At 63.7% G+C, this 20,404-nt stretch overlaps 1 protein-coding gene across 11 annotated transcripts; it reads left to right on the top strand.

The window, feature by feature from the left end:
* Window positions 1–698: 698 nt before the first annotated feature.
* Window positions 699–20,324, top strand: SCRIB (scribble planar cell polarity protein). 11 transcript variants are annotated; one of them, XM_055432148.2, is made up of 37 exons: window positions 699–857; window positions 2,018–2,135; window positions 2,243–2,321; window positions 2,411–2,500; window positions 2,602–2,658; window positions 2,746–2,809; window positions 2,901–2,975; window positions 3,047–3,191; window positions 3,601–3,719; window positions 3,888–4,087; window positions 4,157–4,323; window positions 4,403–4,533; window positions 4,625–4,747; window positions 5,567–5,734; window positions 6,216–6,590; window positions 7,241–7,303; window positions 7,699–7,788; window positions 8,210–8,287; window positions 8,934–9,257; window positions 9,340–9,420; window positions 9,498–9,737; window positions 10,020–10,130; window positions 10,210–10,503; window positions 10,602–10,787; window positions 16,093–16,203; window positions 16,285–16,332; window positions 16,463–16,537; window positions 17,374–17,433; window positions 18,188–18,295; window positions 18,388–18,547; window positions 18,641–18,779; window positions 18,880–19,065; window positions 19,139–19,281; window positions 19,359–19,396; window positions 19,517–19,591; window positions 19,794–19,845; window positions 19,943–20,324. In XM_055432148.2, exons 1-37 carry the CDS (start codon window positions 699–701, stop codon window positions 20,086–20,088), a joined length of 4,878 nt encoding a protein of 1,625 aa, XP_055288123.2. In that variant the 3' UTR covers window positions 20,089–20,324. The 11 variants fall into 11 exon arrangements, with proteins under 11 accessions (XP_055288123.2, XP_055288124.2, XP_055288130.2 ...); XM_055432149.2 differs by lacking the exon at window positions 16,463–16,537; XM_055432155.2 differs by lacking the exon at window positions 19,517–19,591.
* Window positions 20,325–20,404: the final 80 nt, after the last annotated feature.

Here is a 20,404-nt window from a genome sequence, read left to right as displayed (position 1 = left end):
AGGCAAATACGAGCACAACCTGGGCCTGGCGCCCTAACCTCGGGTAGCCACGTCCCGTTGGGAGGGGCGGCGGGCGGTGTTTCGGGATCGTGAGGCTAAGGCGGGGATGGGGGGTGGGGGGGTGCAGGGCGGTCGGTGCTGGAGAGAAGGCAGGAAACCTCGAGCCGCTGGTTAGGGCGCTGGCGGTAGGGAGCCCAGGCTTTGAGCGGACTTCAGCTCCCACCATTCCTTGCGCCAAGGGCGACTCGAGCTTCCCGACAGGCCGTGCGCGGGGCCGCTACGGGTCCTCGGAGGCACCGGCGCCGCAGGGCCTTGTGGGTTTTGCAGTTCGGGGTTGCGAGGGCGGGCCTCGGCTTCCCGGCGGGCTGCGCGGCGACCGGCGGTTGTCGGTGGGGTAGTCCGGCGGGCAGCGGTGGCGGTTCCGACTGCGGCACAGGCGGCGGGCGAGTGGACGGACCGGGTCAAGTGGGCCAGGCGGGATGCCGGGCCGCTGCGGCGTCCTGAGAGTCTGAGCGCCGGCCGGGCCGCGCCCCCCACCCAGGCCGCCGCGGTCCGAGCGTTCCGAGCGCGGGCCCGGCCCAGCGCGCCGCCGCCGCCGCCGCCGCCCCTGGCCGCCCCCTGCCTCTCCCCCGGCCCGGTGCTCATGCGGGCCGAGCCCCGCCCCCCGCCCGCCGCCGGATCCCGCGCCCGCCCGCACCATGCTCAAGTGCATCCCGCTCTGGCGCTGCAACCGGCACGTGGAATCGGTGGACAAGCGGCACTGCTCGCTGCAGGCCGTGCCCGAGGAGATCTATCGGTACAGCCGCAGCCTGGAGGAGCTGCTCCTCGACGCCAACCAGCTGCGCGAGCTGCCCAAGGTGAGTGGCCGCCGGCCCAGCCCTCGTTCCAGGGTCAGTCTAGATGCGACCGTCCGCTCCTCTGAGCCCTCAGCCGGCGCTGGCCTGCGCGGGACACCGCAACGTCCAGCTGGCCCTGCTGGTTCTTACTGGCCAGAGCCCCACCCTGGCTAGCCCCACCCTTCTCACCCACCGCCGGCGCTGGCACCAGGTGGCATCGGTCATCAGGTGCCTGACTGGGGGTGGGGATGGTCACAGCTTAGAGGAGGAGCTACAGATGGAAAGCCGCGGGGGAAGGTGGAAGGGTTTGAGGTAGATCCGGGTGGAAGGTTAACCGGCCTGGCTGATGGATACGAACTTGCTGGACTACTCTGGAAGGGGAACCCAGCCTCTGTCCTGACTGCTCTCTTCCTCCAGGGTGCTGGGGCGGGGTCAGCGGAAGCTTTCTTATGGTGCCTGTCCCTGACAAGCCTGTGTACCTCTCACTGCCTTACCTCTTACTGCCTTGTTTCTTCCTGTCAGCTTGCTTTTCTTCTAAGGCCACTTGGGAGAGAAGATTAAAGGAAGCAGGTCACAAAAGGATTTCCTTTTTGGAGATGGGGTGCCAAGTGGCCCAATGCCTGGGGGCTGCATGCCACAGAGGGTGTGGCTTCATTCCAGAACTTGGACCAGGGCTCCTCACATGGATCTGTGGCCCCTGCTGTTTTCGCTATGCTTTTTTTTGGTAGTTTCCAAATTCTTGTCAGTGTCTCAGGTTGGGCAGGTTGCTGGGGTGCAGTCGCAGAAACTACCGCAGGCTTTGGAGGGCCCATCAGCTGGGTGGGTCGAAGAGGTGATTCAGGTGGTAGGTAGAGCCCTGAGGGAACAGAGGGCAGGGAACAGGGACAGGTTAGAGAAAGGAAGTGATTTCTCAGTTAAGACTAAGACTCCAGCGTGTAAGGTAGGTCAGCTGGTAATGTTGGGTGGGGGGCGGGGGGTTGTCTCTGAGATGACACAAAGGGACCAGGTGTTAAAAGTCAAGGAGTCACAAGTTCGAGAAGCTGTGTGTGTGTTTTTGTCTCTTTGCTTTTCTTACTGCAGACTAGAGTGATGGGACAGGACTCAGGGTTCCTGTGTGGCCAGGAGCAGGGATGGACCCCTGCTACAGGGCCTGTCACCCTGACCCTATCCCCTGCCCACAGCCCTTCTTTAGGCTACTGAACCTGCGCAAGCTGGGCCTGAGCGACAACGAGATCCAGCGGTTGCCTCCAGAGGTGGCCAACTTCATGCAGCTGGTGGAGCTGGATGTGTCCCGGAATGGTGTGAAGTTGGGGCAGGCATAGGGTAGCATCTGAGGGTGGCAGGAAGGCCTTTGAGCTCCTGGAGGCTGTGGGCATCTCTCCGTGGTGACCCCTTTCTCCTTGCAGACATCCCTGAGATCCCCGAGAGCATCAAGTTCTGCAAAGCTCTGGAGATTGCTGACTTCAGTGGGAACCCCTTGTCCAGGTGGGTGGTGGCCATAGCAGGGCTGGGCGTGGGGTGTGGGGGTTCTGCAGCCTCAGCCTGGGCATCTGAGGACCCTCTTCTCTCCGTAGGCTCCCCGAAGGCTTCACTCAGCTACGTAGTCTAGCTCACCTGGCGCTGAATGACGTGTCCCTGCAGGCGCTGCCTGGAGACGTGGGCAAGTGAGTGTCTTCCTGCGGGGCGGGGGGCTCAGCCGAGCTCTGTTCCTGCACCACTCCCCACCGTCCTGCCTCCTCTCACACTCTGTCCTGGTCTCGTTCAGCCTCGCCAACCTGGTGACCCTGGAGCTCCGGGAGAATCTGCTCAAGTCCCTGCCTGCGTGAGTGGGCTTGCCCCTGCCAGCAGCTGGCCCCAGGGACCATGGGCCATCTGGCCACGACAGACCTTTCTCTGTTTTCCTCTGCAGGTCCCTGTCTTTCCTGGTCAAGCTGGAACAGCTGGATTTGGGAGGCAACGATCTGGAAGTGCTGGTGTGGAGAGGGTGGGGCTGTCGTGGGTGGGGTGGGGCCAGGCAGGGCAAGTGAGCCTTGGCCGTCACCCTGTCCCTGCCTCTTCTTGCAGCCTGACACCCTGGGGGCCCTGCCCAACCTGCGGGAGCTGTGGCTGGACCGGAACCAGCTATCGGCCCTGCCCCCGGTGAGTGAGGGTGTGGCTGCCACCCACCCTTGGGCCTGTCCCTCCCCCTGACCCTCTGAACCTACCCCCAGGAGCTCGGGAATCTGCGGCGCCTGGTGTGCCTGGACGTGTCTGAGAACCGGCTGGAGGAGCTGCCCGCGGAGCTCGGGGGGCTGGTGCTGCTCACTGACCTGCTGCTGTCACAGAACCTGCTGCAGCGGCTGCCGGACGGCATTGGTCAGTGCTGGGAGGGGCGTGGCTAGGGTGAACCTGGGAGGAGCGGGGTCCTGGGGTGAGGGCCCCTGGCTCTGCTGGGTTCTGGGACCCGTCCCTGACGGGGGGAGGCATTGGGCCACAGTGGCATGACGCATGCTCGCACCCGAGGAGCTGGGGCAATGCACGGTGGTGAGTGTGGGTGGTGAGCTCGTGAGGGCACAGTGAGGGACTGGGGACCCGGGAGCCGCTGGGCATGCTCAGGTTGGCAGCAGGGTGGGGCAGTGAGTATGCGTCTAGAGGGAGGCTAAGGTTTCAGCGGTCTCACAGTGCAGGAAGCAGGAGTCCTTGCCCCAGCGCAGGCTGCTTCAGTCTTGTGAGTGTCCAGGCTCCCGGCCCCACTGAACCTGTTGCCGCATCTTCTCGACACCAGGTCAGCTGAAGCAGTTGTCCATCTTGAAGGTGGACCAGAATCGCCTGTGCGAGGTGACAGAAGCCATCGGGGACTGTGAGAACCTGTCGGAGCTGATCCTCACGGAGAACCTGCTGACGGTGGGGCTGGTTTCAGAGTTAGTGTGGGAGGCAGGAAGGATGGGCGAGCGCCTGGAGGCATGCAGAGTGGTGGGAGCCAGACATCTGCTTCTTCGGGGCCGGAGCAAGGGCAGAGACTGCACCCTCGGGCTCCCGCTGGTCTCTGATCCTCACCATCCTCCTGGCCAGGCCCTGCCCCACTCTTTGGGGAAACTGACCAAGCTGACCAACCTCAACGTGGACCGGAACCACCTAGAAGCACTGCCGCCTGAGATCGGGGGCTGCGTGGCACTCAGCGTCCTCTCTTTGAGGGACAACCGCCTGGCCATCCTACCGCCTGAGCTTGCCCACACGGCTGAGCTACACGTGCTGGATGTGGCGGGCAACCGGTGAGTGCCGCCCCTATCCCGCGGCGCCAGGCCTGGCTCTCCCGGAGCTGACCGCGCCCCCGCCCCCAGCCTGCAGAGTCTGCCGTTCGCACTCACGCACCTCAACCTGAAGGCCTTGTGGCTAGCGGAGAACCAGGCACAGCCCATGCTTCGGTTCCAGACCGAGGATGACGCCCAGACGGGCGAGAAGGTGCTCACCTGCTACCTGCTGCCACAGCAGCCCCTGCCCAGCCTCGGTAGGTCGCTAGGGGCGGGGCCTTGGGTGGGGCGGGGCCTGGGGCGGGGCGGGGTTCCCCCTGACATGTGCTTCCACAGAGGACCCTGGGCTGCGGAACAGCCCTTCGGAAAGCTGGGGAGACGCCCCACTCAGCCGTGTCAGCGTCATCCAGTTCCTGGAGGCCCCCGTGGGCGATGATGACCCGGAGGAAGCCGCTGCTGAGAAACGGGTATGGCGGGGTGGGGTCCCCGGGGGCTCCCGCCTCCCCGCTCCCGCCTGACCCCTGCCCCACCTGCCCCTCACCCCTGTGCCCACTGCAGGGCCTGCAGCGTCGGGCTACGCCACACCCCAGCGAGCTCAAGGTGATGAAGAGGGGTGTGGAGCGCCGGAGCGAAGCCACATCTTGCAGGCCTGACCCTGTACCACCCTCACCCTCTGAGGAGGTGCTTATGGGGACCTGCAGGCCACGGGAGGGACAGCCGCCCACCTTACAGGCCTTCCTGTGGGAACCCCAGGCTGGGTGCAGGACTCCCGGCCGGCGTGGGTATGGGGAACCCACCAGGAGAGGAGCCAGGCTATGGTGGTGGTTGGGAAGCTCAGGGCTAAGTGCGCACGCCTTCCGCAGAGCAGGCCGCCTCCACCCAGGGCCGCTGGGCAGACACAGGAGCCATGTGGCATGGACGTGGGGCAGCTGCCCGTGAGGAGCCAGAAGCAGCTGGAGAAGTGGGCCTGTGGGCTGGCATATCTCAAGGGCACCCACACTGTCGGCTTCTGTGAGGGGGACTGTTCAGAGTCAGGCAGGCTCAGCTCCACTCATTCAGGGCCCTTGGGTACAGCAGGGTGTCTGGTGGCTGGGGCCACGTGGCAGGACCTGTGTGCGGTGCACAGCCACCCATGGGAAGCTGCCCTCGCTGGTCCGGGAGGCATGCTCATGCTGGTCGGGGTGCCTGCCCGTCCTCGAGCTGGTGTTCACTCGGGAACTCGTCAGCCCCTGCCCTTGTGATTTTTTTGGAATGAGCCTTGAGGGTTCAAACCACAAAGGGTGGCTTTGTGTATCCAGATGTTGAAGCTGGAAGTGCGGCTTCCCTAGGGGTGGGATAGCGGGCACCCCAGAGGATGAGCACAGACTTCCTGCAGGATGGGGGCAGCTAGGAGGGGAAGCTCCTAAGGCTCTGTGATCAGGCAGCAGGGAACCCTGGGGTGCATCCTGCAATGTGGGATCCTCTGGGGGCAGCCCAACCCACTGCCTTCCCCTGCCACAGGAGAAGAGGCTGAGCACTGAGTCTGGCCTGAGTGCAGACTCGCACCTGTCTGCCGGCACAGCCTCCCAGGGTGAGTCTGACGGCCCGCTGGCCAAGGAGGAGGGGCTGAGCCAGCAGGAACCCATGCCAGCCACCCAGGAGGAGGTCATGGAAGAGAACTACGAGGAGGTGAGCCTGGCCTTGGGGGCCACTTTTTCAGGGGAGCTGCCAGCCCTTCCCTTCTCCAAGCAGGTGTGCAGGCAGGGCCAGTCTGTTCCTTCAGGTGGGCCCCAGGTGCACCCTTCCCTGTGTGGGGCCCAGCCGGAGCCGGGCTGCCCCAGGCCGGGGCGGGAGCTGGGGGAGAAGGGTCTGCACCTCAAGGCCGGCACAGCCCGGGCCCTGTCTGCGCACGCCCATCATTGCTGCACGCTCCCAGACACCAGGGCCTTCCTCGCGGTCCTGCTGGGGCCCCGCCTCCGGCTGCTGAGAGCACAGTGGGCAGAGCCTCCCAGCCCCCAAGCCTACTCTTCCCGCTGACTGATGTGTGTCCCTCGCTGCCTCGTCAGTTGTCCCTGTTCTTTGAGCGGCGGGCCCTCTCAGCAACTGTCTGCTGCCTTGGGCCCTGCTCTCGGGAGTGGGCCGGCCTAGTTCTCACACTCTGCTCTCACAGCCCACTGTGCGCTTCGCGGAGGACACGCTGCTCCTGCCCAGGGAGGATGGTGAGAGTGAGGAGGGCCAGCCAGAGGCACCCTGGCCCCTGCCAGGGGGCAGACAGAGGCTCATCCGCAAGGACACGCCCCACTACAAGAAACACTTCAAGATCTCCAAGCTGCCTCAGCCCGAGGCCGTGGTGGCCCTCCTGCAGGGGACACCGCCAGACAGTGAGGCCCCAGTGGGGGCTGGGGGCTGGCACAATGGCCCCCACATGTCCTGGGCTCCGCAAGCAGAGGAGGAGGAGGAAGATGAGGCTGAGGAGGAAGAGGAGAGGGAGGTGGCAGCGGCAGCAGAGGAGGAGAAGGCGGCGGCCTCTGCACCCTCTGTCAAGGTGGGTCTGGCCCCAGACGCTGGCCTGAACCCAGCTGGCCAGGCCCCCTGGTCCACACCGGCGTGGGTCTCAGACGACTCTCAAGGCAACTGGCACGGGAGGTGCCTGTCCGTAGCTCCCCACTCTCCTCTGCAGTCTGGGTGCTGACTCAGTTGCAAGCTCCGTGCTGGCTCTGTAGCCCCATCCCAAGCCCTTGGCGGTCCCCACCTCTGCCCAGACCCCTCTGCTTGCCCTGGCCTCTGAAGGGCTGGCTCTCACGGGGCCCTGTCTTCTCCATGGGATGCCCCGCTCCACAGCAGTCCCGTGCCTGACATGTCTGTGGTTCTGCACTGTTCAGGCGCAGACAGCCTGGTGCCGTGATGGCTGAGAGGGCCTGGATGGTCAGAGCTGGCACAGCCAGGCCTAGGCCTACCTGGCACCGGCCCAGCCTGTCCATAAGGCAGGTCGGCAGCGGCAGCCAGGCCTCCAGATCGGAGGGGACCCCCTGCCTGGGGACAGCACCAGACCCAGGCGGGAAGGGCTGGGCGCTCAGGCTGTGGGAGCTTGGTGTGGTCTTCTCCCTCTTTCTTGCTCATGGCGGGGCCGGGCAAGGAGGTGGCGGGGCCGGGCGGCAGCTGACCTGCATGTCCTTGCTGGTCCTGTCCTAACAGGGGGTGTCGTTTGACCAGGCCAATAACCTGCTGATAGAGCCCGCTCGCATTGAGGAGGAAGAGGTCTGTACTCGCTTGCCGCTGCACTCTTGCCCCGGGCTTTGCAGGCCTTGCTCTTGGGCTGCGGGCTCTCCGTCTCCTTCCCACTGCTGCTCAGGCCTCCTCCCCAAACTCAAAGCCAGGGCCTGGGGCGCCTGCTAGACCCACAAGGCACCGTCCTCCAGGCAGGGGTGGCCGATCTTGGAGGAGGTGCAGGGTGTGCCCCCACTCCTGTGGCGCTCCAGCCCTGGAAGGCCCCCGTCACCCACAGGCGGGCGCTCCCTGCAGCCCGGCAGCCCCCACCTCGTTGGCTCCTCTGTGGCCCAAGCCGGCCCTGGGAGAGGTGGATGGTGGCCGGAGGGGACCAGGCCCCAGCCCCTCAGCCCTCCCTGGACACGGCACATCTGTTCTGTTTCCAGCTGACGCTCACCATCGTGCGGCAGACAGGGGGCCTGGGCATCAGCATCGCGGGTGGCAAGGGCTCCACGCCCTACAAGGGAGACGACGAGGTGAGGAGCCGCCCCCACCCGTGCTGCCCACGGGCCCTGCCCCTGCAGCACACGGGGTCCTGGAGGCCAGGGTTGCGGGGGGCAGGGACACAGAGGCCGGTCAGGGCCTCCGGTCTGCCCGCCGTCCCCTTCAGCCTCGCCTCCCTTTGACCGGTGCCTCTTGTGCTATGTGCAGTTCAGACTTTGCGGGACTAACCTGCACCCTCACTCCCTGACGACTGGGACCCCACAGCAGCCCACACCCAGGCCATCTGAGCACTGCAGGCCCACTTCTGCCTTTCTTGCACCCTGGGGCATCTTTGCAGCCCTGATTGGGGGGCTTCTGGGCCTCACACAGCTGCTGAGGACCCCTCTCCGCAAGGGCAGGGTGGAGGCTCCTCCAGGCGTCCACCAATGTTCTTGGACTGTCTCTGTCCTGCAGGGCATTTTCATCTCCCGGGTGTCTGAGGAGGGCCCTGCAGCTCGGGCTGGGGTCCGAGTAGGCGACAAGCTCCTTGAGGTGAGTCCCCTGGCTGCTGCGTGAAATGCACACCCTTGGGACCTCTCAGTCTCACTTTTGGTGCTGGGCTGTCCTCCCCTCCAGGAAGGGAGCCCAGCTGCTCCTGAGAGCCCCAAGCATGGGACCCCTGTGAGGCATGGAGCTCATAAGCTAGAGCTCTGGGTAGACTGGAGGTCAGCCCAAGGCAGAAACCTGCGTCTGGGCAGGAGGCCTGTGTGATTTGGCTTTGGCCATGTCAGGGAGCATTGGAGGCCACGTGCCTGTCAGGGGGGGTTAGAGGGTAGTTGGCCCTTCCCTGGGGGACAGGGGCAGGAGGAAGTGACCCTGCACTCACTCGACAGAGGGGCTTCTGTGTCCCAGCAGCTCAGAGGGCCCGGGGCAGAGTCAGATGCGCAGAACCCCAGGCATTCTCCCCAGGACTGCTCAGATAAGGAGCAGGTGTGCGGGGCAGGGGTGCCAGGACTGGGCGCTGTGGACTAGCAAGGGCGTCGCCTGCTTTCTCGATAGTGGGCCTCCTAGCCCTGAGTTGCCCAGATAGGTAGCTGGTTCCCACAGGGAGGGGGGCAGCAGCCCCTGGCACGCTGCGGCTTGTGCCTGCTTGGCCGGCCCACCTGCGGAGGGTGCGCTGACAAGTGCCGTGCGGCAGGTGAACGGCGTGGCCCTACAGGATGCGGAGCACCAGCAGGCCGTGGAGGCGCTGCGCGGGGCGGGCGCCACTGTGCACATGCGGCTGTGGCGGGAGCGCATGGTGGAGCCTGAGAACGCGGTCACCATCACGGCCCTGCGACCCGAGGACGACTACAGCCCACGGGAGCGGCGCGGGGGCAGCCTGCGCCTGCCCCTGCTCCCGCCCGAGCCCCCCGGGCCATCCCGCCAGCGCCACGTGGCCTGCCTCGTGCGCAGCGAGAAGGGGCTGGGTTTCAGCATCGCAGGCGGGAAAGGCTCCACGCCCTACCGGGCCGGTGACGGGGTGAGGCTGGGGCCAGGGCTGGGGCAGGCAAGGGGCAGGCCTGGCCAGCTTGCAGACACCCACTCGCCCTCCCCCGCTGCAGGGCATCTTCATCTCCCGCATCGCTGAGGGGGGCGCCGCCCACCGGGCAGGCACCCTGCAGGTTGGCGACCGCGTCCTTTCCGTGAGTACAGCGGTGGGCCTGCCCAGAACCTGTGCACCTCTCTCCCTGGGGCCATCTGACGGGCTGCGCTCTTGCAGATCAACGGGGTGGACATGACCGAGGCCAGGCACGACCATGCTGTCTCCCTGCTGACCGCCGCCTCGCCCACCATCGCCCTGCTGCTGGAGCGGGAGGCTGGGGGGCCCCTTGCCCCAAGCCCTCCCCCCTACTCCCCCCTGTCCCCTGCAGCTGCCCCTGCCGCCCCAGGGGAGCCCGGACCTCTGAGGCTGTCCCCTGGTCTGCTGGCCGCTGCCTTGGAGGGGCCGTACCCAGTGGAGGTGAGACTGCAGCCCCGACCCTGCCCGCCAGACAGCAGTCTTCTCCACAGCCGCACAGCTCTAGGTGTGGGCTGTTGGCCCCACTGGTGGGAGAACAGGACCTGTGCCCTGTCACCTCAGGCTCCAAGACACAGGCCTTCCTCCCCCTGCAGTCTTTTCTGCACCCTCCCACAGCCTCCCTGTGGTGGAGCTCCCTGGTTCCACACACCCGATGGGCTTGGGAAGCATCCCTTTAACGTTCGACTTGTTCTAGCCACCCTTCTTGTTCCTCCATGTTCCTAGGAGATCTGTCTGCCCAGAGCGGGGGGCCCCTTGGGACTCAGCATCGTTGGGGGCTCCGACCACTCCAGCCACCCATTCGGTGTCCAGGAGCCCGGCGTGTTCATTTCTAAGGTAGAGCAGGCCCCGTGGGCATCTCGGGGCGCAGGATGGCCTGGCCACCTGCCCACGGCACACGGCCCTCCCCCCACAGGTGCTCCCACGGGGCCTGGCTGCACGTAGTGGCCTGCGGGTTGGGGACCGCATCCTGGCAGTGAACGGGCAGGATGTGCGGGAGGCCACGCACCAGGAAGCGGTCAGTGCCCTGCTCCGGCCCTGCCTGGAGCTGGTGCTGCTTGTTCGGAGGGACCCGCCACCCCCAGGCATGCGGGAGCTCTGCATCCAGAAGGCCCCCGGAGAGAGGCTGGGCATCAGCATCCGTGGGGGCGCCAAGGGCCATGCTGGGAACCCCTGCGACCCCACCGACGAGGGCATATTCATCTCCAAGGTGAGCTCCTGCTCACCTACCCGCCCGCCCCATGGGCTTCTCAGGTGTGAAGGGGCCTGGGTCCAGGACTGGTCCTGAGCGCGGTGGTCTCCCCGCAGGTGAGCCCCACGGGAGCAGCTGGGCGAGACGGCCGTCTGCGGGTAGGGCTGCGACTGCTGGAGGTGAACCAGCAAAGCCTGCTGGGCCTGACACATGGTGAGGCCGTGCAGCTGCTGCGCAGCGTGGGCGACACCTTGACCGTGCTGGTCTGCGATGGCTTTGACACCAGCGCTGCCACCCCCGAGGTCAGTGCCCCCCCAGCCAGCGCTCGGCCACAGACAGGGACTGCGTCCCACCCCCAGTGTGGCTGGGAGGGTCCTGATGTGCCAGAGCCAAGACACGCTTGGCCGTTGCAAGTCAGACCTGGGGGAGCCGTGTGGTACGGGTGCCAGCCTGTCTCGTCTCAGTCCCGCTCGCGGCCCTGGTGGGACAGAGCTTGTGTACAGAAAGCCTGGTCATGTCTTCAAAGAAAAGGTTGAACCGGGCAAGCAGCATTTATGCCCTGGGGCCGCCAGGCCAGGGCAGGATGGCCCAGAGCGGGACACAGCCCGCCTGAAAACCCCGAGGCCCCGCCACATTGGCCTGGCGCCAGCCTGCTTTCTGGCAGCCCCTTAGCAGGGAGCTCAGGGCCCAGGCCTGGGCGGGCCTGTGGGGACCCAGCAGTTTTCCGTTGCAGCCCCTGGAGGAACTGTCGGCTGCCAGGCCCGGGCATGGGCTGCAGAGGCGTGGTGTCCATCCCGGCCCATGTCTTGTACCAGCCTGGCTGTGCCCTCCCCGGGGGCCCTGCTGTCTTGTGCTGCTGCTGTCCCCGGGCTTCCAGCGTCAGCCGAGGGGGGCCACTTCTCCTGCAGCAGCCCCCAACCCCCGCCTCTGGGGGCTCGTTCCCCACAGTGGCTGCCAGCTCCCTGAGGGCCTCCTTGCTGGGCATGGGGCTAGGGTGGGTGTCTGGGATGGCAGCCACTGCCCCTGTCGCTGCACTGCCGAGGCAGGGTCCCTCTTGTTCTGTGTGTCGTCTCCTGAACTGGGAAGGATGGTGCGTTTGTCCTTGTTTCTCCTGCCTGAGTGCTGGACTGGGACCCTACTCCCTGGGTTCTGGGGCCTCCGTGCTGGCCTCTGTGCCCACATCCCTCTGTGCCTGCAGGAACCCTAACCTGTCGTTTCTGGTGAGGAACCTTGCTTAGGTTTTCCAGAGAAGGCTGTGTCTTCTGCTTTCTCATTTAAAGTATGACCTTACATGTTTTGGTCAGTACATGTACTTATTTTTAAGGTTTCAGTACAAAGAGAGTAAATACACTCCAGGGCGAAGATCAGAGCGGGCATCTCTCCCGTTTTACGGAGGTCTCCCTGGGCTCTTCTGACTGTCTGGCCATCTCTCCTTGGGTTGCTTTGTTTGTGCTGTGTTTCCAACCAGAGTGCTCGGAGCCCGTCTTGATGCTTTTGGGGGAGTTTCTGCAGGACAGCACCCTGGAAGAAGGGATGTTGGGCCTGAGGCCACAGGTTTGCCCCATCTCCTGCCCCCTCCCAGCCTCAGGCGGCACCAGCTTGTCTCCATGGACCTGGCATCCTTTGACGTGTGACTCATGAAACTCGCAGTTCGTCTTTTGCGTTGTAAGCGTCTGTCTTTTTGTGTAGGGCGTGAGTGGGTTTTGTCTTTGGCTCCTTCACAACGGCCTCTCTGGGGTTATAGAAACACAATGACGTCTTCTGAGCTTCTTCGTAATGTCTGGATTTGGGTTTTGATTATGAAAACCCTCTCTGGGGCAAGATTGTCAAAGCTATTTTTTAGAAAACAGAGCACTACAATCCACTGGAATTGCTTCTCAAGCAAGTGGATCTTCCGTCCCAGTGGAATGCACTGGACCGTCCATCACTTTCTCACTGATCGGGGGAGATCTGACTTGCTTGTGGGTTGGATCTGCATCCTGTGGCCCCGGGAGCCGGCTGTGTTCTTGAACCGACGCTGCTGACCTCGGTGTGGCCACTTGAGAGTATGTTTCAGGAGACCTAACTGGTGAAATTACCCACTGTTTTTTCTCCTTTTGACAAGTTTTAGTTTATTTTTGTGTGTTTTCTCTTCCAAACGGACTTGCCAGCTCTGTAAGTTGGCTGGGAGCTGGGGGTTAACTCTGAGCCCTGTGGCTGTGGGAGGGATGTCTCTCCAGGCACATTGCTAGGCTGCTCTTGCTTCCTTGCCGATTCTCATCAGTGACTTTGTTGCGTCTCCTGGAAGAAGCCCTGAGGCCCAGGTGGTGACTGTGGGTCCCCTTTTCCTGTGAGGTCAGGCTTCACTGTCCCCCCGGGAACCTGATGATTGTGGACAGTGACCTTGCCTTGTGCCGACTTGGAGGCGGTAGTTTATATAACATTCTTTTAAACTTGGACGGCTGTTTCCATTTATAATCTGTTAAGAATTTTCTCTAAAATGAGTGCTGAGTTTTCTGGAGTCCTTTTATTGATGGCTTTTACAGCCCTGTGCCAAGTATGGTGAGGTGCAGCCCACAGGTTTCCTCCAGCTAGCTTGGTGCTTGAAGAAACAGGGGCAACGTGTATCCATCAGGACACCAGTCATCCGCTCAGCCCCATTTCTCTTAACCTCAGCCCACCTGCTTCCTCTGTGGTGACCCGTTCAACACCTCTAGGAATCAGGGTTCACAGCCATCTCTCCGAACTTTGGATTCTGCAAGTGCGTCTTCGCATGAGCTGTGCCCTGGTGTCCTTCCCAACCTCTGCACGGCAGGGGGCGGGCTGGCATCAGGACCTGCCTGTCCTTGCTTTGTGCCAGCCGCTGCCCCCAGGGCCCCGCACACGCGGGCAGGCCTGGTGGCCATCTGGCGGCAGTGCTGCGGAGGCCACTGTGCACTTCCAAGAGCTTGCTGACTGGTGCTCAGCATGTTTGATGCAGGGTCCAGAATGTTCTCCTCCCCTCTGCTTCTGTTTTCCCGTCAGCATCTTGATCTGATTTCTGCCGTCTCTTCCTCCCCATCACACTCACCAAAATGTTGTATATTTTAGCAGCCTTCTCAGAAAAACCTTTTGGATTTTGATCAAGAGCCCCTTTCTTTTCCACGTTTCCTTGATTACTGATCGAAGGAAGACTGCCTCAGTTACTCCCTCCTCATCTAGTGCTTTCAGTCACTCTGTGACCTTTCTGTAAAGAAGAAATTTTATCAGCTATTTTTTATCTTAAAATAAGATTTTGTACAGGAGATGTGTGGTAAGCACTCTGATTCTTTTCTTTCATTGGTTGATTTATAAATAACAAGTGGCTGCCCTGGAAGCCCCCAGGGTGACTGCTTTTTGGTCTCTGCTGTCCTCGTGAGGCAGGGTGCCCGTGGTGCCACACCAGCTTGATGGTGCACCCAGGCGTCCCTGTGTTTCCTGCCTCAACACTGGCGTTGGGGCTCAGACCATCACTGGCTGGTCCTTGTGGCCTTGCTCCTGGGCCTCTGCAGCACACGGGTCCTGGGGAGGCAGGTTTCTAGGGGGAAAAAATCCATAAGGTTGTTACTTTCAACCCATGCTTAAGGACAGGAGGCTTTGATTCTTTGGATTATATTCGTGTCTCTTTTTCTCATCTTAAAAGTCATTTATTAGATTAAGTAATATTATAATTATTGATTTCAACAAGCCATATCAATGTTATTGTTAGTAATAAGACCATTAATAGCATTTTAACATTTCTTTATGTTGTTAGGATTTATCCACTTAGGAGGTACAGTCAAAATACTATGTTGAGTCACTTGGAAATAATTCTCCATATTGTCCTACTGCCAGCTTGTCCTACAGTTAGGCTTATTTTTGTTTAAGTTTTATTTTTGGCTGCGCTGGTCTTGTTGCTGTGCACTGACTTCTCATTGAGGTGGCTTCTCTTGTTGGGAAGCACAGACCTTAGACCCCAGGCTCAGCAGTTGGTGGTTCGTGGGCTTAGCTGCTCTGCGGCATGTGGGATCTCCCTGGAGTAGGGATCGAGCCTATGTCCCCTGCATTGGTAGGTGAATTCTTAACCACTGGGCCACCAGGGAAGCCCAGAACTCATTTTCAGTTCTTAAAGATGACTTTAAAAGCGGAGTTTCCTGGGAGTTCCCCGGTGGTCCAGGGCGTGGGACATGGCTCATTCACTGCTGTGTTGTGACATCAGTCTCCAGTTGGGGAGCAAAGACCCTACAAGCCGAGCAACGCAGCCGGGAGGACAGACTAGCTGCTCACGTTAAACCTTTGCCAGCTGTGAACACAGCCCTCCAGGAGTCTGAATCTCCTCTCGGTGCCCCCCAGGCCAGTGTCTGCATTAGTGTCGTTTCTCCTGCTGTTATTTCTGTTTTGAAAGATACAAGCAAGTAGATAAGGTATTGACAATTTTAGAGTTGAAGAAAACTGTTAAGAACAGTAGACAGGACCTCTCACTCAGAGGCCCTGCATGCCTCCCACCAATGGTCCAAGGCAACCTTTAGAGCCACAAGGCATGTGGACATCTGGTTGTCTTCCAGCCTGACCTGGAACTTCAGGTAAGCACAGGCCATCATGGCATGCATGGATGGTGCTCCCTGGGGGTCTGTCCAGTGACTCCTCAGGACGAGCTACAGTGACTGCATTTTGGTGATCACAGAGCTCACACTGTCTTGGACGGCCTCCCACCAGACCCACAGGTGATGGTGCCTGCATGGGGGCATCTCTGGGTTGCCCCACCAGGTGATGCTTTCCCCTGGAAACTGACAGGTGCTGTGCGGGTGCTTGGGGAGTGCAGCGGCCCACTCCTCCTCGGGCTCCTCATCAGCCCCAGTGCAGTCGTGCTCTCTCCCCACCGCTCCTTCCACAGGTGCTAGGCGGCCGCCTTCCTTAGCGCAGATTTTCCGTTTTATCTCGTGGTGAGAGTTGTCACTGCTGCTGTTGATATCTGGTGCTCCAGCCATCCAGACGGAGCTGACGAGAGGGCTTCTGGCTGGCCTGGGGCCCTGTTAACATCACCCACCTCCCTTAGGCAGCCTCCTTTCTAGCATAGCAGGAAGTCTGGGGTCACCTCACACTTCCCCATACCTTCTTTCTCCAAGGAGCACTGGTTCCCTTAGTGGACAGGGCTATTTAGGAGCGGGGATGTGGGCGCCAGGCGTGTTCCTGGCTGTCAGGGTCTCAGGGCCACTCGGGGGCTGGGTTTTGCCCAGTTGATAGTTGCTTACGCTGGAGAAGCGCGTGTTCACATCTGCCGTCATCACCACTCCGGTCAACACCATAGTCAACTCTTCCTCCTTTAAAAGGCCTTTCCCGACATCAGGAATCTGTCGGCCTCCCTCTCCTGGGACTTTGGCCTCAGTCCCTCTCTGTGCCGCGAGTCGCTTCACCGTCCCCGCTGCCTTGTCAGGCCCGTGCTCCCGGGGTGCATGTCCACGGCCGACCTCTCTTGCCCCGTGTTCTGCCTCGCCATGTCCTTGGGAGCATGGTGTGCAAACAACCTGTGGGTGCCCTGGGCACAGACGCGATGGTGGCAGGGAGTCCTGAGCGAGCAGAGCCCACCCCAGCGGCTGCCTCGGGTGTGGTCACTCCGCCCCTCCCCCACAGGTGTCCCCAGGCATCATTGCCAACCCCTTCGCAGCTGGCCTTGGCCGCCGGAACAGCCTGGAAAGCATCTCCTCCATCGACCGGGAGCTAAGCCCCGAGGGCCCCAGCAAGGTCAGAGCCGCCCGCAGCCAGCAGCCCCTAGGCTGGGAGCCTGAGGCCGTCGGCCCCGACCACTGTCTCCTCTGCTCACAGGAGAAGGAGCTGCCTGGACAGATCCCACTGTGGGGCCCGGAGGCCACGGTGAGTGCCCAGGCCCTCCCACCCCACATGGCGGGCTCCTTCCCACAGCCCAGCGTCCCTGGGCCTGGCTGCCCACCCCGCACTCTGGCAGGCATGGCCCCAGCAGCCCTGTGTCCACTCTGCCCCCCAGGGTTGGAGCCCAGAGAGCCTGAAGCCTGCCTGCCAAGCCCCAGCTGCCACCCCTAGCACCGGCAGCGTGCAGAGGGTCAGTCGCTGGTTGTCACACCCCTGTCCCGGCCTCCGCCCACTTAGTCTGTCAGCCCTACCCCTGTCTTACCTCCTTTCCTTCACCTGAGGCCCTGCAGGACAGCTCTGCCAGGATCCTGCCCCCAGGGAGAGGGCTGAGGCCCTCAAAGGGCCCTCGTAGGGACAGGGACTGGCCGGGGTGCCTGAGCTGGAGCGCCACCCCCCTGCCTGGCATGCGTCTGTCCTCCTCCACCCCTGAGCCCAGCCGTGATGCACCCGCTGCTGCCTACCCCCCCACCCCCCAGAGGCAGACTCGAAGCAGAGCAGAGGGCTTTGTGGGCCCATGGGCCACCGGTGGAGCAGGGTGGGAGGAGGGCCAGTGCTGCAGTAGGGGCAGGGCCCTGGGCAGAGGCCTGTGGTTCTCCCCCTTCCCTGGAGGGCGGGCTGCCCAGCGCCAGCTGCTGCCGGGAGACCCCGCAGGGCTGGTGGGGAGGCTGTGCCGGCTGGGGGCTGAGTGAGCGTGTTCAGCAGCTTTGTGCTCAGCCCCACACAAGCCAAAGCAGGAAGCCCCCAGGAGGGGAAGGGGCCCAGTGTCCTCTGTCAGAAAGGGGCACAGCTGGGGGTGGCTCGCAGGGGGCGGGCCTCCCTGGCTGACAGGCTTCTGAGGCTCACAGGGAGGGTGGCCGCCCCACCCGGGGGAAGCCCAGCCCATCCATCTCAGATGTCTTGGGGCTGCTCAGGTCAGGGAGTTGAGGACCAGCCTTTGTGCTACTGAGGTGGGCAAACCCCCACCTCCTCCTCGGGGGCCCCCAGCCTTGCCTGACCCTCCCAACACCCGCCACTTGGCTCTTCCAGGTGCTGCCTGCGGCAAGTGGAGAGATGGCTGAGGTCCCCTGCTCCCCTGGCCACCAGCAGGTGAGTACACACAGCGGGGGGACTGCAGAGGGGTGCTGTGCAGAGTCCGCTCCTCTGGGGAGGGATGCCAGGGCACACACCTCCCCCAGCTGCCATCCCACAGGGGGATGGCCTGCAGACCCCTTCCTGGCCCAGCTGGCTGGTATCACGGGCTGGGGAGCTCCCTGTGGCCTTCTGGGCAGAGGGGGCTGGGGGTCCGGGCGGCCTTCCCCAGTGCCTGGCAGTTTTGCCCCCATCTGTCTTCATGCCTGGGAGTCCCCGGGGGCTACTCCACCCTGCCCCAAGCCCCTCACCTGCCTGCAGAGGCTCCCCGGTTCTGCTGTATGGGGAGGGCCAGGCCTGGTGGCAGGGTTGGGGCAGACAATGAAGTGCCAGCTTGGAGCCCAGCGCCCAGCCTCTGCCCCTTCCTGACAGACAGCAGATGGGTGAGTGCTGGCCTCACTTTCTGGGCACCCAGCCGCCCTCCTTGGTGCCGTCTCTCCCCCTACCCTGTCCCTCACACCCGCCACCTGAACCCCTTTGCAGACAAAGCCTGGGGTGATCCAGCCACTGGCTCACGCCTGGCCAAGGGGCTCCCCGGCCCCCAGGGGCAGAGGTGGTTCCCAGCCTGTGAGTGCCCTGACCCTGGGGGGCAGGGGTGGGGGCAGTCAGCAAGGTCAGCTGGTGGCAGGGTGGATGGTGCTGCAGCAAGGACAGCTGGTGGCAGTCAGCAAGGACAGCTGTCCCTGCTCAGCTCACTGTGCCCGGTCCCCAGCCCCCCTCCCCGCCCTCCCCTGCTGAGCTGCCAGCCAACGTGAAGCAGGCCTATAGGACATTCGCAGCTGTGCCCGGCCTGCACCCGCCCCTGGACACCCCTGCCCAGGTAGGTGGTGGGCAGCCCTCAGGTGCCCCGCTGCGTGCGCCTGCGAGAGTGTGACACCCGAGGGGCTGGGTCTCAGGGCGCGCTTCTCCCAGCCTCCCACACCTGGGCCCACGGCCTCGCCGGAGCAGCTGTCCTTCCGCGAGCGGCAGAAGTACTTCGAGCTGGAGGTTCGGGTGCCCCAGGCCGAGGGCCCCCCTAAGCGCGTGTCGCTGGTGGGCGCTGACGACCTGCGGAAGATGCAGGAGGAGGAGGGTGAGCAGGCGGCGCGGGGGGCGGGGTGGGTGGGGTGCGGGGATGGAGGGGCGGGGGGCGCCGGTTCGCGGCCTGACCCGCTGCTGCCCACAGCCCGCAAGCTGCAGCAGAAGAGGGCACAGATGCTGCGCGAGGCGGCGACCAACACAGGGCCCCCGGAGGCCGATGCTCCCGAGGACGAGGAGCCTGAGGAGGAGCCGCCCTGGGCCGGCCGGGGCCCCACAGCGGAGGGGTGAGGCGGGGGAGGGCCGCCCCCGCCCCTGCCCCAGGCGCCCCTCCACCCGCGCCCGGCGCTCCTCCACCCGGCCCTCCATTCCTGTCGCCCGGCCCAGGCTCGGCCCGGCGTCTCCCACGCCGCAGGCAGGCGGCGCCCCAGTGCGGACTGCCAAGGCCGAGCGGCGCCACCAGGAGCGGCTTCGCGTGCAGAGCCCGGAGCTGCCGGCCCCGGAGCGGGCTCTGTCCCCCGCCGAGCGCCGCGCCCTGGAGGCGGAGAAGCGGGCTCTGTGGAGGGCGGCCAGGTGAGGCTCCGCCCCGCCCCTGCCCCGCCCCCTGCTGCCCGCCCCCTGCTGCCCGCCCTCCGCCCGCCCACAGGATGAAGTCCCTGGAGCAGGACGCCCTCCGCGCACAGATGGTCCTCAGCAAGTCCCAGGAGGGCCGAAGCAAGCGGGGGCCCCTGGAGCGCCTGGCCGAGGCCCCCTCGCCCGCGCCCACCCCGTCACCCACCCCCTTGGAAGGTCTGTACGTCGGGCGGGAGGTGGGAGCCCGGCCTTCGGCGTGGACCTCTCCCGACGCCCCCTTCTTGTTCCTCCAGACCTCGGCCCCCAGACCGGCACCTCCCCAGGACGCTTGGTGAGGAGCCAGCAGCTGCTGCCCTCCCCTGTCTTCCTCTCTTGGCGGGGCAGGGATCCAAACTCCCACCCTCTCTTCTTCTTACGCTCTCTGCCTCTCTCCTCACGCTGTCCTTTCAAGGCCTTGTCTGGGAGGAAGTTTGACTACAGGGTGTTTGCCGCCCTCCCCTCTTCCAGACCTGTCTATGACATGCAGGTACCGGGCCCTCTGGCCCTTCTGCAGGACGCCCTGACTGGCTCCTGCCGCTTTCCACTGAGCCTGTCTCCCAGCCTGTCCCCTGCTCCATACCCTCCCTGTCCCCCACCCCGCCAGGGCTCTGCAGGGACCCACCCATGCTCCTGTGGGGGGCTTCAGGCAGGTCTGGGTAGTCCCTGACCAGCCCTTCTTCCCCTCGCAGTCCCCAGATTTCACTGAGGAGTTGAGGTCCTTGGAACCACCTCGGAGCCCAGGTGAGTTGGCAGGCCAGGGCGCGCCCCCCCACCCCCAACCCCCTTGCTCCAGGGTTTCAGGCCCATCTGCTCACTTGCTCCCTGCCCCTGCCTGCAGGTCTGCCAGAGGAGGACGGAGAGGTGGCCATGGTGCTTCTGGGCAGACCCTCTCCAGGCTCCACGGGTCCCGAGGAGGTGGCCTTGTGCAGCAGCCGCCGGGCTATGCGGCCAGGGCGCCGAGGCCTGGGCCCAGTGCCCTCCTAGAGGGGCAGGGTGCCTCCCCCGACTTGGGGTGGGGGCTCTGCCAGCGCCAACACCACCCTTGCCCCGAGTCTTTTAACCCGACCGGTAGCATTTTAAGAGGTCCCCTGAGGAGTTCTGGCCACTGACTAACCGCCCCCTCCCCGGCCGGGACCTCCCGGTGAGACTGTAACTAGTGATGTTTGTACAACCAAAGACTCTATTTTGTGGTTTAAGGAGAATAAATTGACTACGTTTTACGTCTGGTTAGTCTTCCTCTGTCCACCTGCTGGCACACGAATGCGCATCCCTCTGTCTCTCCCAATCTGGGGCAGCGGGT

Source organism: Moschus berezovskii, chromosome 16 (assembly GCF_049115385.1).
Source record: "Moschus berezovskii isolate FMDL1 chromosome 16, NW_MosBer_1.0, whole genome shotgun sequence".
In the NCBI taxonomy this organism is placed as follows: Eukaryota; Metazoa; Chordata; class Mammalia; order Artiodactyla; family Moschidae; genus Moschus; species Moschus berezovskii.
This window is presented reverse-complemented; position numbering and strand designations above follow the sequence as displayed.